Source organism: Oncorhynchus kisutch, unplaced genomic scaffold, assembly GCF_002021735.2.
Source record: "Oncorhynchus kisutch isolate 150728-3 unplaced genomic scaffold, Okis_V2 Okis01b-Okis20b_hom, whole genome shotgun sequence".
In the NCBI taxonomy this organism is placed as follows: Eukaryota; Metazoa; Chordata; class Actinopteri; order Salmoniformes; family Salmonidae; genus Oncorhynchus; species Oncorhynchus kisutch.
Window position 1 is genome coordinate 13,761,911 of NW_022261978.1, and position 17,500 is coordinate 13,779,410.

At 42.0% G+C, this 17,500-nt stretch overlaps 1 protein-coding gene across 1 annotated transcript in view; it reads left to right on the forward strand.

Annotated features, from left to right (window-relative positions):
- The window catches only part of LOC109884608 (glutamate receptor ionotropic, NMDA 2A), a 191,415-nt gene extending 176,079 nt beyond the window's left edge, over positions 1-15,336 (forward strand). The window contains exons 13-14 of the mRNA XM_031811094.1: positions 5,884-6,732; positions 14,018-15,336. Coding sequence (XP_031666954.1) covers positions 5,884-6,732; positions 14,018-15,111 — 1,943 coding nt within the window. The 3' untranslated portion in view covers positions 15,112-15,336. The remainder of the gene's footprint in view (positions 1-5,883; positions 6,733-14,017) is intronic.
- The last annotated feature ends 2,164 nt before the right edge of the window (positions 15,337-17,500 follow it).

The following is a 17,500-nucleotide window of genomic DNA, read 5'->3' on the forward strand; positions in this document are numbered from 1 at the left end:
CAAATTCCCTGGGAATATTCCAGCCGGGACTTCAGGGAAAATGTGCTACTTACATTTTTGGAACTTTTAAATTAAATTCATGATTATATTATTATTATACCCTTTGATTCTTCAAGAATGTAACTTCAAAATGCCTCATCAGCTTATTTCAACTGTCGTACCCGATGATGTATATACATCTTGAACTGCTGATGCTATGAGATGCTTTGGAGGTACAAGTCGGCCATATTGGCACTCCCAATGCAAATGTACACGTCTTTAAGTAAAGTAACATTAGTCATCTCTAACAATTACGTATTTAAGTATTTTTCTTTGTTGTTGTAGAGGGGACAGTAACATTAGTCAACTCTAACAATTATACTTTAAGCCAATTTTTTTTTAAAGATATATTTTTTGGTATTTGTTGAATTAATGATTAGATAATGATAATATAATTTAAAAGTATCAATTAAAGTGTTGGTAGAAAAAGAAACGTTTAAAAACCGAACGTAGACATTATAAATGTAGTAACAGAACCCCACAGTAGAGGTGTAGACATCATAAATGTAGTAACAGAACCCCACAGTAGAGGTGTAGACATAATAAATGTAGTAACAGAACCCCACAGTAGAGGTGTAGACATAATAAATGTAGTAACAGAACCCCACAGTAGAGGTGTAGACATCATAAATGTAGTAACAGAACCCCACAGTAGAGGTGTAGACATAATAAATGTAGTAACAGAACCCCACAGTAGAGGTGTAGACATAATAAATGTAGTAACAGAACCCCACAGTAGAGGTGTAGACATCATAAATGTAGTAACAGAACCCCACAGTAGAGGTGTAGACATAAAACATGTAGTAACAGAACCCCACAGTAGAGGTGTAGACATAATAAATGTAGTAACAGAACCCCACAGTAGAGGTGTAGACATAATAAATGTAGTAACAGAACCCCACAGTAGAGGTGTAGACATAATACATGTAGTAACAGAACCCCACAGTAGAGGTGTAGACATAATAAATGTAGTAACAGAACCCCACAGTAGAGGTGTAGACATAATAAATGTAGTAACAGAACCCCACAGTAGAGGTGTAGACATAATAAATGTAGTAACAGAACCCCACAGTAGAGGTGTAGACATCATAAATGTAGTAACAGAACCCCACAGTAGAGGTGTAGACATAAAACATGTAGTAACAGAACCCCACAGTAGAGGTGTAGACATAATAAATGTAGTAACAGAACCCCACAGTAGAGGTGTAGACATAATAAATGTAGTAACAGAACCCCACAGTAGAGGTGTAGACATAATAAATGTAGTAACAGAACCCCACAGTAGAGGTGTAGACATAATAAATGTAGTAACAGAACCCCACAGTAGAGGTGTAGACATAATAAATGTAGTAACAGAACCCCACAGTAGAGGTGTAGACATAATAAATGTAGTAACAGAACCCCACAGTAGAGGTGTAGACATCATAAATGTAGTAACAGAACCCCACAGTAGAGGTGTAGACATAATAAATGTAGTAACAGAACCCCACAGTAGAGGTGTAGACATAATAAATGTAGTAACAGTACCCCACAGTAGAGGTGTAGACATAATAAATGTAGTAACAGAACCCCACAGTAGAGGTGTAGACATAATAAATGTAGTAACAGAACCCCACAGTAGAGGTGTAGACATAATAAATGTAGTAACAGAACCCCACAGTAGAGGTGTAGACATAATAAATGTAGTAACAGAACCCCACAGTAGAGGTGTAGACATAATAAATGTAGTAACAGAACCCACAGTAGAGGTGTAGACATAATAAATGTAGTAACAGAACCCCACAGTAGAGGTGTAGACATCATAAATGTAGTAACAGAACCCCACAGTAGAGGTGTAGACATCATAAATGTAGTAACAGAACCCCACAGTAGAGGTGTAGACATAATAAATGTAGTAACAGAACCCCACAGTAGAGGTGTAGACATAATAAATGTAGTAACAGAACCCCACAGTAGAGGTGTAGACATCATAAATGTAGTAACAGAACCCCACAGTAGAGGTGTAGACATAATAAATGTAGTAACAGAACCCCACAGTAGAGGTGTAGACATAATAAATGTAGTAACAGAACCCCACAGTAGAGGTGTAGACATCATAAATGTAGTAACAGAACCCCACAGTAGAGGTGTAGACATAAAACATGTAGTAACAGAACCCCACAGTAGAGGTGTAGACATAATAAATGTAGTAACAGAACCCCACAGTAGAGGTGTAGACATAATAAATGTAGTAACAGAACCCCACAGTAGAGGTGTAGACATAATACATGTAGTAACAGAACCCCACAGTAGAGGTGTAGACATAATAAATGTAGTAACAGAACCCCACAGTAGAGGTGTAGACATAATAAATGTAGTAACAGAACCCCACAGTAGAGGTGTAGACATAATAAATGTAGTAACAGAACCCCACAGTAGAGGTGTAGACATAATAAATGTAGTAACAGAACCCCACAGTAGAGGTGTAGACATCATAAATGTAGTAACAGAACCCCACAGTAGAGGTGTAGACATAAAACATGTAGTAACAGAACCCCACAGTAGAGGTGTAGACATAATAAATGTAGTAACAGAACCCCACAGTAGAGGTGTAGACATAATAAATGTAGTAACAGAACCCCACAGTAGAGGTGTAGACATAATAAATGTAGTAACAGAACCCCACAGTAGAGGTGTAGACATAATAAATGTAGTAACAGAACCCCACAGTAGAGGTGTAGACATAATAAATGTAGTAACAGAACCCCACAGTAGAGGTGTAGACATAATAAATGTAGTAACAGAACCCCACAGTAGAGGTGTAGACATCATAAATGTAGTAACAGAACCCCACAGTAGAGGTGTAGACATAATAAATGTAGTAACAGAACCCCACAGTAGAGGTGTAGACATAATAAATGTAGTAACAGTACCCCACAGTAGAGGTGTAGACATAATAAATGTAGTAACAGAACCCCACAGTAGAGGTGTAGACATAATAAATGTAGTAACAGAACCCCACAGTAGAGGTGTAGACATCATAAATGTAGTAACAGAACCCCACAGTAGAGGTGTAGACATAAAACATGTAGTAACAGAACCCCACAGTAGAGGTGTAGACATAATAAATGTAGTAACAGAACCCCACAGTAGAGGTGTAGACATAATAAATGTAGTAACAGAACCCCACAGTAGAGGTGTAGACATAATAAATGTAGTAACAGAACCCCACAGTAGAGGTGTAGACATAATAAATGTAGTAACAGAACCCCACAGTAGAGGTGTAGACATAATAAATGTAGTAACAGAACCCCACAGTAGAGGTGTAGACATAATAAATGTAGTAACAGAACCCCACAGCAGAGGTGTAGACATAATAAATGTAGTAACAGAACCCCACAGTAGAGGTGTAGACATAATAAATGTAGTAACAGAACCCCACAGTAGAGGTGTAGACATAATAAATGTAGTAACAGAACCCCACAGTAGAGGTGTAGACATAATAAATGTAGTAACAGAACCCCACAGTAGAGGTGTAGACATAATAAATGTAGTAACAGAACCCCACAGTAGAAGTGTAGATTCAGTATTCAGGTAGTCTCTATAGATTATAGATGTTATACTGTCTCCAGGTGGTCTCTATGTTATAGATGTTATACTGTCTCCAGGTGGTCTCTATGTTATAGATGTTATACTGTCTCCAGGTGGTCTCTATATATTATAGATGTTATACTGTCTCTAGGAGGTCTCTATAGATTATAGATGTTATACTGTCTCCAGGAGGTCTCTATAGATTATAGATGTTATACTGTCTCCAGGAGGTCTCTATAGATTATAGATGTTATACTGTCTCCAGGAGGTCTCTATGTTATAGATGTTATACTGTCTCCAGGTGGTCTCTATAGATTATAGATGTTATACTGTCTCCAGGAGGTCTCTATGTTATATATGTTATACTGTCTCCAGGTGGTCTCTATAGATTCTAGATGTTATACTGTCTCCAGGTCTCTCTAGATTATAGATTTTGTACTGTCTCCAGATGGTCTCTATAGATTATAGATGTTACACTGTCTCCAGGAGGTCTCTATGTTATAGATGTTATACTGTCTCCAGGTTGTCTCTATGTTATAGATGTTATACTGTCTCCAGGAGGTCTCTATAGATTAAAGATGTTATACTGTCTCCAGGAGGTCTCTATAGATTGTAGATGTTATACTGTCTCCAGGTGGTCTCTATGTTATAGATGTTATACTGTCTCCAGGAGGTCTCTATAGATTATAGATGTTATACTGTCTCCAGGTGGTCTCTATAGATTATAGATGTTATACTGTCTCCAGGAGGTCTCTATGTTATAGATGTTATACTGTCTCCAGGAGGTCTCTATGTTATAGATGTTATACTGTCTCCAGGAGGTCTCTATAGATTATAGATGTTATACTGTCTCCAGGGGATCTCTATGTTATAGCTGTTATACTGTCTCCAGGAGGTCTCTATAGAGTATAGATGTTATACTGTCTCCAGTTGGTCTCTATAGAGTATAGATGTTATACTGTCTCCAGGTGGTCTCTATAGATTATAGATGTTATACTGTCTCCAGGAGGTCTCTATAGATTATAGATGTTATACTGTCTCCAGGTAGTCTCTATAGATTATAGATGTTATACTGTCTCCAGGTGGTCTCTATGTTATAGATGTTATACTGTCTCCAGGTGGTCTCTATGTTATAGATGTTATACTGTCTCCAGGTGGTCTCTATAGATTATAGATGTTATACTGTCTCTAGGAGGTCTCTATAGATTATAGATGTTATACTGTCTCCAGGAGGTCTCTATAGATTATAGATGTTATACTGTCTCCAGGAGGTCTCTATAGATTATAGATGTTATACTGTCTCCAGGAGGTCTCTATGTTATAGATGTTATACTGTCTCCAGGTGGTCTCTATAGATTATAGATGTTATACTGTGTCCAGGGGGTCTCTATGTTATATATGTTATACTGTCTCCAGGTGGTCTCTATAGATTCTAGATGTTATACTGTCTCCAGGTCTCTCTAGATTATAGATTTTGTACTGTCTCCAGGTGGTCTCTATAGATTATAGATGTTACACTGTCTCCAGGAGGTCTCTATGTTATAGATGTTATACTGTCTCCAGGTTGTCTCTATGTTATAGATGTTATACTGTCTCCAGGAGGTCTCTATAGATTATAGATGTTATACTGTCTCCAGGAGGTCTCTATAGATTGTAGATGTTATACTGTCTCCAGGTGGTCTCTATGTTATAGATGTTATACTGTCTCCAGGAGGTCTCTATAGATTATAGATGTTATACTGTCTCCAGGTAGTCTCTATAGATTATAGATGTTATACTGTCTCCAGGAGGTCTCTATGTTATAGATGTTATACTGTCTCCAGGAGGTCTCTATGTTATAGATGTTATACTGTCTCCAGGGGGTCTCTATAGATTATAGATATTATACTGTCTCCAGGAGGTCTCTGTGTTATAGATGTTATACTGTCTCCAGGAGGTCTCTATAGATTATAGATGTTATACTGTCTCCAGGTGGTCTCTATGTTATAGCTGTTATACTGTCTCCAGGAGGTCTCTATAGAGTATAGATGTTATACTGTCTCCAGGTGGTCTCTATAGATTATAGATGTTATACTGTCTCCAGGAGGTCTCTATAGATTATAGATGTTATACTATCTCCAGGAGGTCTCTATAGATTATAGATGTTATACTGTCTCCAGGAGGTCTCTATGTTATAGATGTTATACTGTCTCCAGGAGGTCTCTATGTTATAGATGTTATACTGTCTCCAGGAGGTCTCTATAGATTATAGATGTTGTGCTGTCTTTTCTCTAGGGAACTCTGTCGTCAGTCTGTCTCCTAAAGGCCAGGGTGGTCTCTATAGCAACACTTCCACGCTACAGGGCTTCCTGGGTCGGCACAAAGACCTGCTGAATAACTCATCCCCAGGCCCGTACCCTGGGAAACCCAAACCCCACCCCCTCAGCCTCAACGACGTAGAGGTCAGCGTTACCGCCGACAACGGGAAACCCCACCCCCCCGGCCTGGCCGGCCCCGCTTCCAAACCCCGCGCCTTATGGAAGAAAAGCGTGGAGACGCTGAAACAAGGACCAATCTCGTTGTCCGGTCCCTCCGGTGGTCCCGTCCCCGGATCCGCTAGCTCCGCCTCTGTCCCGGGCCATGCAACAATGAAGAGCCAGCGTTACCTCCCTGAAGACCCGCCCCATTCCGACATCTCCGAGTGTTCCAGCCGGCCCCCCTCCTACATGGAATCCGATCTGGGGGGGCCCAGGATGGGGATGGGGGGGTTCAAACCCGCAAAAGACGGGCTGAAGAAACGCCCGGTGGGGGGGGTAGGAGGTGTAGGAGGAGGAGGCGGCAGTGGGAGGAGTCACGAGAAGATCTATTCCATAGACTCAGACCAGGCCAGTCTACACTCCGCCCCGCTCTACCAGAGAGACAGCCTCCAGGAACCCCCCGACGTCACACACACGCACTCCGACCTCAGACACTCTCACTCGGAGCACTCCAACGCCGTGGACGCTTCCATCCTGCAGCTGAGCGCCAGTCTGCTGCACCACAGCCACTCTGCCGACGCTGACCTCCACTCTCTGAAGGACAAGAAGTACAGCACCTACAAACACACCAGCACTGGAGCTGCCTCCTCAGGCAAAGACAAGAGCAGTAAGTATTCATGTAGTATTACTGTAGTACTATAGAAGTAGTACTGTAGTTTTACTGTAGTATAGCTGTGGTATTGGAGCTGCCTCCGCCAGCAAAGACAAGAACAGTAAGTATTCATGTAGTATTACCGTAGTACTATAGAAGTAGTACTGTAGTTTTACTGTAGTATAGCTGTGGTATTGGAGCTGCCTCCGCCAGCAAAGACAAGAACAGTAAGTATTAATGTAGTATTACCGTAGTATTATAGAATTATTACTGTAGTGTTACTGTAGTATACCTATAGTATTGGAGCTGCCTCCTCCAGCAATGACAAGAACAGTAAGTATTCATGTAGTATTACCGTAGTATTATAGAATTATTACTGTAGTGTTACTGTAGTATAGCTGTGGTATTGGAGCTGCCTCCTCCAGCAATGACAAGAACAGTAAGTATTACGGTAGTATTACTGTATTTTAACTATAGTATTATGGAAATATTACTGTAGTATTGATGTAGTAAAGCTGTAGTATTATAGAAAATACAAGAATAGAACTGTAGTACTGTAGTATAGCTATAGTATTATAGAAGTACAACACCTACAAACACAACAACACTGGAGCTGCCTCCTCCATGAGGGACAAGAGCAGTAAGTATTAATGTAGTATTATAGAAGTAGTACTGTAGTAAAACTATAGTATTATAGAAGTACATCACCTACAAACACAACAACACTGGAGCTGCCTCCTCCATGAGGGACAAGAGCAGTAAGTATTAATGTAGTATTATAGAAGTACATCACCTACAAACACAACAACACTGGAGCTGCCTCCTCCATGAGGGACAAGAGCAGTAAGTATTAATGTAGTATTATAGAAGTACATCACCTACAAACACAACAACACTGGAGCTGCCTCCTCCATGAGGGACAAGAGCAGTAAGTATTAATGTAGTATTATAGAAGTACATCACCTACAAACACAACAACACTGGAGCTGCCTCCTCCATGAGGGACAAGAGCAGTAAGTATTAATGTAGTATTATAGAAGTACATCACCTACAAACACAACAACACTGGAGCTGCCTCCTCAGGCAAAGACAAGAGCAGTAAGTATTAATGTAGTATTATAGAAGTACAACACCTACAAACACAACAACACTGGAGCTGCCTCCTCCAGCAATGACAAGAACGGTAGTATAACTATAGTACTATAGAGGGATTAATATAGTATAACTATGGTATTATAGAAGTATTAATATAGTATAACTATGGTATTATAGAAGTAGTACTGTAGTATAACTATAGTACTATAGAGGTATTAATATAGTATAACTATGGTATTATAGAAGTAGTAATGTGGTATAACTAGAGTACTATAGAGGTATTAATATAGTATAACTATGGTATTATAGAAGTAGTAATGTGGTATAACTAGAGTACTATAGAGGTATTAATATAGTATAACTATGGTATTATAGAAGTAGTAATGTGGTATAACTAGAGTACTAAAGAGGTATTAATATAGTATAACCTATGGTATTATAGAAGTAGTAATGTGGTATAACTAGAGTACTAAAGAGGTATTAATATAGTATAACCTATGGTATTATAGAAGTAGTAATGTGGTATAACTAGAGTACTATAGAGGTATTAATATAGTATAACTATGGTATTATAGAAGTAGTAATGTGGTATAACTAGAGTACTAAAGAGGTATTCATATAGTATAACTATGGTATTATAGAAGTATTAATATAGTATAACCTATGGTATTATAGAAGTAGTACTGTAGTATAGCTATAGTACTATAGAGGTATTAATATAGTATAACTATGGTATTATAGAAGTAGTAATGTGCTATAACTAGAGTACTAAAGAGGTATTAATATAGTATAGCTATGGTATTATAGAGGTATTTATATAGTATAACTATGGTATTATAGAAGTAGTAATGTGGTATAACTAGAGTACTATAGAGGTATTAATATAGTATAACTATGGTATTATAGAAGTAGTAATGTGGTATAACTAGAGTACTATAGAGGTATTTATATAGTATAACTATGGTATTATAGAAGTAGTAATGTGGTATAACTAGAGTACTATAGAGGTATTAATATAGTATAACCTATGGTATTATAGAAGTAGTAATGTGGTATAACTAGAGTACTATAGAGGTATTAATGTAGTATAACCTATGGTATTATAGAAGTAGTAATGTGGTATAACTAGAGTACTATAGAGGTATTAATATAGTATAACTATGGTATTAAATGTCTACCGTGTTCTGTGGTAATCAGCACCATGTTCTGTGGTAATCAGCATGTTATAAATGTCTACCGTGTTCTGTGGTAATCAGCACCGTGTGTAGTATACCTATAGTATTGGAGCTGCCTCCTCCAGCAATGACAAGAACAGTAAGTATTCATGTAGTATTACCGTAGTATTATAGAATTATTACTGTAGTGTTACTGTAGTATAGCTGTGGTATTGGAGCTGCCTCCTCCAGCAATGACAAGAACAGTAAGTATTACGGTAGTATTACTGTATTTTAACTATAGTATTATGGAAATATTACTGTAGTATTGATGTAGTAAAGCTGTAGTATTATAGAAAATACAAGAATAGAACTGTAGTACTGTAGTATAGCTATAGTATTATAGAAGTACAACACCTACAAACACAACAACACTGGAGCTGCCTCCTCCATGAGGGACAAGAGCAGTAAGTATTAATGTAGTATTATAGAAGTAGTACTGTAGTAAAACTATAGTATTATAGAAGTACATCACCTACAAACACAACAACACTGGAGCTGCCTCCTCCATGAGGGACAAGAGCAGTAAGTATTAATGTAGTATTATAGAAGTACATCACCTACAAACACAACAACACTGGAGCTGCCTCCTCCATGAGGGACAAGAGCAGTAAGTATTAATGTAGTATTATAGAAGTACATCACCTACAAACACAACAACACTGGAGCTGCCTCCTCCATGAGGGACAAGAGCAGTAAGTATTAATGTAGTATTATAGAAGTACATCACCTACAAACACAACAACACTGGAGCTGCCTCCTCCATGAGGGACAAGAGCAGTAAGTATTAATGTAGTATTATAGAAGTACATCACCTACAAACACAACAACACTGGAGCTGCCTCCTCCATGAGGGACAAGAGCAGTAAGTATTAATGTAGTATTATAGAAGTACATCACCTACAAACACAACAACACTGGAGCTGCCTCCTCCATGAGGGACAAGAGCAGTAAGTATTAATGTAGTATTATAGAAGTACATCACCTACAAACACAACAACACTGGAGCTGCCTCCTCAGGCAAAGACAAGAGCAGTAAGTATTAATGTAGTATTATAGAAGTACAACACCTACAAACACAACAACACTGGAGCTGCCTCCTCCAGCAATGACAAGAACGGTAGTATAACTATAGTACTATAGAGGGATTAATATAGTATAACTATGGTATTATAGAAGTATTAATATAGTATAACTATGGTATTATAGAAGTAGTACTGTAGTATAACTATAGTACTATAGAGGTATTAATATAGTATAACTATGGTATTATAGAAGTAGTAATGTGGTATAACTAGAGTACTATAGAGGTATTAATATAGTATAACTATGGTATTATAGAAGTAGTAATGTGGTATAACTAGAGTACTATAGAGGTATTAATATAGTATAACTATGGTATTATAGAAGTAGTAATGTGGTATAACTAGAGTACTAAAGAGGTATTAATATAGTATAACCTATGGTATTATAGAAGTAGTAATGTGGTATAACTAGAGTACTAAAGAGGTATTAATATAGTATAACCTATGGTATTATAGAAGTAGTAATGTGGTATAACTAGAGTACTATAGAGGTATTAATATAGTATAACTATGGTATTATAGAAGTAGTAATGTGGTATAACTAGAGTACTAAAGAGGTATTCATATAGTATAACTATGGTATTATAGAAGTATTAATATAGTATAACCTATGGTATTATAGAAGTAGTACTGTAGTATAGCTATAGTACTATAGAGGTATTAATATAGTATAACTATGGTATTATAGAAGTAGTAATGTGCTATAACTAGAGTACTAAAGAGGTATTAATATAGTATAGCTATGGTATTATAGAGGTATTTATATAGTATAACTATGGTATTATAGAAGTAGTAATGTGGTATAACTAGAGTACTATAGAGGTATTAATATAGTATAACTATGGTATTATAGAAGTAGTAATGTGGTATAACTAGAGTACTATAGAGGTATTTATATAGTATAACTATGGTATTATAGAAGTAGTAATGTGGTATAACTAGAGTACTATAGAGGTATTAATATAGTATAACCTATGGTATTATAGAAGTAGTAATGTGGTATAACTAGAGTACTATAGAGGTATTAATGTAGTATAACCTATGGTATTATAGAAGTAGTAATGTGGTATAACTAGAGTACTATAGAGGTATTAATATAGTATAACTATGGTATTAAATGTCTACCGTGTTCTGTGGTAATCAGCACCATGTTCTGTGGTAATCAGCATGTTATAAATGTCTACCGTGTTCTGTGGTAATCAGCACCGTGTTCTGTGGTAATCAGCACCGTGTTCTGTGGTAATCAGCACCATGTTCTGTGGTAATCAGCATGTTATAAATGTCTACCATGTTCTGTGGTAATCAGCACCATGTTCTGTGGTAATCAGCATGTTATAAATGTCTACCGTGTTCTGTGGTAATCAGCACCATGTTCTGTGGTAATCAGCACCATGTTCTGTGGTAATCAGCACCATGTTCTGTGGTAATCAGCACCATGTTCTGTGGTAATCAGCACCATGTTCTGTGGTAATCAGCACCGTGTTCTGTGGTAATCAGCACTGTGTTCTGTGGTAATCAGCACCATGTTCTGTGGTAATCAGCACCATGTTCTGTGGTAATCAGCACCATGTTCTGTGGTAATCAGCACCATGTTCTGTGGTAATCAGCACCGTGTTCTGTGGTAATCAGCACCATGTTCTGTGGTAATCAGCAGCATGTTCTGTGGTAATCAGCACCATGTTCTGTGGTAATCAGCACCATGTTCTGTGGTAATCAGCACCGTGTTCTGTGGTAATCAGCACCATGTTCTGTGGTAATCAGCACCATGTTCTGTGGTATCAGCACCTTGTTCTGTGGTAATCAGCATGTTATAAATGTCTACCGTGTTCTGTGGTAATCAGCACCATGTTCTGTGGTAATCAGCACCGTGTTCTGTGGTAATCAGCACCATGTTCTGTGGTAATCAGCATGTTATAAATGTCTACCATGTTCTGTGGTAATCAGCACCATGTTCTGTGGTAATCAGCACCATGTTCTGTGTTAATCAGCACCATGTTCTGTGGTAATCAGCACCGTGTTCTGTGGTAATCAGCATGTTATAAATGTCTACCGTGTTCTGTGGTAATCAGCACCATGTTCTGTGGTAATCAGCACCATGTTCTGTGGTAATCAGCACCATGTTCTGTGGTAATCAGCACCATGTTCTGTGGTAATCAGCACCATGTTCTGTGTTAATCAGCACCATGTTCTGTGGTAATCAGCACCATGTTCTGTGGTAAAAAGCACCATGTTCTGTGGTAATCAGCATGTTATAAATGTCTACCATGTTCTGTGGTAATCAGCACCATGTTCTGTGGTAATCAGCACCTTGTTCTGTGGTAATCAGCACCATGTTCTGTGGTAATCAGCACCATGTTCTGTGGTAATCAGCACCATGTTCTGTGGTAATCAGCACCATGTTCTGTGGTAAACAGCACCATGTTCTGTGGTAATCAGCACCATGTTCTGTGGTAATCAGCACCATGTTCTGTGGTAATCAGCACCGTGTTCTGTGGTAATCAGCACCATGTTCTGTGGTAATCAGCACCATGTTCTGTGGTAATCAGCACCATGTTCTGTGGTAATCAGCACCATGTTCTGTGGTAATCAGCAGCATGTTCTGTGGTAATCAGCACCATGTTCTGTGGTAATCAGCACCATGTTCTGTGGTAATCAGCACCATGTTCTGTGGTAATCAGCACCATGTTCTGTGGTAATCAGCACCATGTTCTGTGGTAATCAGCACCATGTTCTGGGGTAAACAGCACCATGTTCTGTGGTAATCAGCACCATGTTCTGTGGTAATCAGCACCATGTTCTGTGGTAAACAGCACCATGTTCTGTGGTAATCAGCACCATGTTCTGTGGTAATCAGCACCATGTTCTGTGGTAATCAGCACCATGTTCTGTGGTAATCAGCACCATGTTCTGTGGTAATCAGCACCATGTTCTGTGGTAATCAGCACCGTGTTCTGTGGTAATCAGCACCATGTTCTGTGGTAATCAGCACCATGTTCTGTGGTAATCAGCACCGTGTTCTGTGGTAATCAGCACCGTGTTCTGTGGTAATCAGCACCGTGTTCTGTGGTAATCAGCACCATGTTCTGTGGTAATCAGCACCATGTTCTGTGGTAATCAGCACCATGTTCTGTGGTAATCAGCACCGTGTTCTGTGGTAATCAGCACCATGTTCTGTGGTAATCAGCACCATGTTCTGTGGTAATCAGCACCATGTTCTGTGGTAACCAGCACCGTGTTCTGTGGTAATCAGCACCATGTTCTGTGGTAATCAGCATGTTATAAATGTCCCTTATATTTTATTTCCTAAATTGAATTCCATTCAGTTCAGTAAACTAGAGGGGTAATTATTGCTGTCAGACATTTGACACAGATCAGAGACATCTAATCTCAGCAGCCCTCGGTTCTGTTTTGTTGCTACAGTTGGTTCTGCAAGGGACCAAAATGATAACGTACTCTTAATCAATACATGATGTTAATCAATACACCCCCTCTCCTCTCCTCTCCTCTCCTCTCCTCTCCTCTCCTCTCCTCTCCTCTCCTCTCCTCTCCTCTCCTCTCCTCTCCTCTCCTCTCCTCTCCTCTCCTCTCCTCTCCTCTCCTCTCCTCTCCTCTCCTCTCCTCTCCTCTCCTCTCCTCTCCTCTCCCTTACCTTCCTCTCTCCTCCCCTCTCCTTCCCTCTCCCCTCTCTCCTCTCCTCTCCCTTACCTTCCTCTCTCCTCCCCTCTCCTCCCCTCTCCCCTCTCTCCTCTCTGCCCTCTCCTCTCATCTCTCCTCTCTCCCCTCTCCTCATCTCTCCTCTCTCTCCTCTCCTCTCTCCTCTCTCCTCTCTCCTCTCCTCCTCTCCTCCTCTCCTCTCCTCCTCTCCTCTCCTCCTCTCTCCTCTCTCCCCTCTCCTCCTCTCTCTAGATGGTTCCTACGATGCCCCAGGGGGCCAGAGACAGACCCATTGCCGGTCCTGTCTAGGGAAGTTATCAGGTTACTCTGGTCTGTACACAGTCCGCTCCCCTCAGAATCGCTGTGATGCCTGCATCCACCTGGGAAACCTCTACGACATCAGTGAAGACCAGCTGCAGTACCAGACCTATTCACAGGCACACGCACACTCCCCAAACGCACACTCCCCACACGCACACTCTCCACACGCACACTCCCCACACACACACTCTCCACACGCACACTCCCCACACGCACACACACACACCCAGCACACACACCCTCACTCTGGCGGGGACATGTTCACCCACTACCTGCCTCAGAGCGAGCTGGGTCTGGTGGGCGAGGGTGATGGGTTGGTGAGTCACTACCTCCCCCCTGCCGGAACCTCCCCCCCAGGATCTCACCTCTCCACCCAGCTCAGCCGACAGCCCTCCTACGAGAACGTCCCTGAGAAGCAGCAGCAGCAGCGTCGGGGGGGCGGCAGGGAGTCAGAGCGGCAGCAGAGTCAGTTCAGAGGGTTCAGTCTGCCAGACAGGGACAACAGCAGAGATAACAACAGCTTTGGTCTCCTGGAGGATAGTCCCTATGCTAACGTGCTCACCATGCGCTCTGACCGACCCTACTCCTCCTCCCCCCTCAACCACTCTCTGGATCCCGTCCTGCCCCTCCCCCTGCCCCTCCCCCGCCGCTCCAAGTCCCTGTACCCCGACCGGCCCTCCCATAACCCCTTCCTGCAGGGCGGAGGGGGGACGGGGCAGCGAGGAGAGAACAGCCTGGCCGCAGCACAGCGCCTGGCACATGGCCGCTCCGCCACCGACCTCTACAAACAACTAGTCCCCCTGGCGATGACGCTCGGCAACCACCACGGGCATCCCCACGGCAACCACCAGGAGTTCTTCTACCCCGTGGCCTCAGAGACGGCCGTGATGTCGTACGTGATGGCTCCGCCCGCCGTGGCGGCCCAGCAGCCAATCGGCTACGTGACGGCTCCCCGGGCCTCCAGCGCCGGTGGAAACAGGCCACGCCTCTACCGACGCATGCCCAGCATCGAGTCCGACGTCTGAGACACACACACGGGAGAGAGATTGTGTGTGCTGGTGTTAGGGACAAATCTGACTTAACAAACACACACACACACAGCTGAACAGAACAGTCCTAGTCCTCAGTGTTTTCTATGAGGAGTTAAACCTCCTTCATAAACCACTAATACTATACAACCTATAAACAGGTGGTCTACCACTGACTTAACAGGAGATTAGAGGAGAGGAGAGGAGAGGAGAGGAGAGGAGAGGAGAGGAGGGGAGGGGAGAGGAGAGGAGAGGAGAGGAGAGGAGAGGAGAGGAGAGGAGAGGAGAGGAGAGGAGAGGAGAGGAGAGGAGAGGAGAGGAGAGGAGAGGAGAGGAGAGGAGAGGAGAGGAGAGGAGAGGAGAGGAGAGGAGAGGAGAGGAGAGGAGAGGAGAGGAGAGGAGAGGTTGTACAGGAAAAGAGCTGAACCATACACAGAGACTGATGGACTCATAGACTGCTCTGTGTACGCTGGGACTGGGTAGGATGTTCATCTGGATGACCTCTAACTTCTGATCCCTCCTCTCCTCTGACACAGCCCTGGCTGGGCTCTAAACACGCTCTTTGGTTCTTTTGAGAGAGAGAGATCCTCTCCCCCCTCTCTCTCTCTTCCAGGGATAACCCCCAGCTCTCCCCTCTCTCTTCCAGGGATAACCCCCAGCTCCCCCCTCTCTCTTCCAGGGATAACCCCCAGCTCCCCCCTCTCTCTACCAGGGATAACCCCCAGCTCTCCCCCCTCTCTCTCTCTCTCTTCCAGGGATAACCCCCAACTCTCCCCTCTCTACCAGGGATAACCCCCAGCTCTCCCCTCTCTCTACCAGGGATAACCCCCAGCTCCCCTCTCTCTCTTCCAGGGATAACCCCCAGCTCTCCCCCCTCTCTCTACCAGGGATAACCCCTAGCTCCCCCCTCTCTCTACCAGGGATAACCACTAGCTCCCCCCTCTCTCTACCAGGGATAACCCCCAGCTCCCCCCTCTCTCTTCCAGGGATAACCCCTACCTAACACATATTGCACTAGGACTGATGGCTCTCTAGTCGTCACACTAGCAGTTAGCTAGCCAGAGGGATGAGATTAGATAGAATCCCCAATCAGGGTTTACTTCTATAGCCCAAACAGCTGGAATGAACAGAACACACAGCCAGACAATGGTATCGCCATGGAGACACAACTGTGATGATCAATCCAACATTCCACGTGAATGGGCTCAGAACACGGAATGGTGATGCGATGTGTGTTCTAATCGTTCTAGTTCTACGGCGTTAGCATCCTAAAACCCACTCCCCTCTAAACACATGACCTTGCATGCTTCCTAACCACTCTTCTACAGAGTAAACAGACACACACACACAGACACCATGACGTCGTTGTACAGGTCTGTATTGAGACTGACGCTATGAGGTCGTGTCTTCTAGCTGTTCTTCACTTTGTAGGATATTTTATACTCTGCTACCCTGACACGTGACCAAAAATTATTTTCTACAACTGAACACGGTTACGTAACACACACACACACACACACATCACACACACACTGGCTCCAGGGGATGGCAGTACAGTGTGTGTGTGTGTGTGTGTGTGTTGTAACTGAGAATCTGTATTGATTTTAAACACAGGGATTAAGAGGGAGGAGAGATGCTGTCTTTACCCCATTAGATCAGCTAGTCATCCCGACACACACACTACACGTGTACACACACACACACACACACTACACACTAGACGTGTACACACACACACACTACACACACTAGACGTGTACACACACACACACTACACACACTAGACATGTACACACACACACACACACACTAGACATGTACACACACACACACACACACACACACACACACTACACACACTAGACATGTACACACACACACACACACACTAGACATGTACACACACACCACACACACTAGACATGTACACACACACAACACACACACACACTAGACATGTACACACACACACACACACACACTAGACATGTACACACACACACACACACTAGACATGTACACACACACACACACACACTAGACATGTACACACACACACACACACTACACACACTAGACATGTACACACACACACACACACACACTACACACACTAGACATGTACACACACACACACACACTACACACACTAGACATGTACACACACACACACACACACACACACACACTACACACACTAGACATGTACACACACACACACACACACACACACTACACACACTAGACATGTACACACACACACACACACACACACTAGACATGTACACATACACACACACTAGACATGTACACACACACACACACACACTACACACACTAGACATGTACACACACACACACACACACACACACACTAGATATGTAC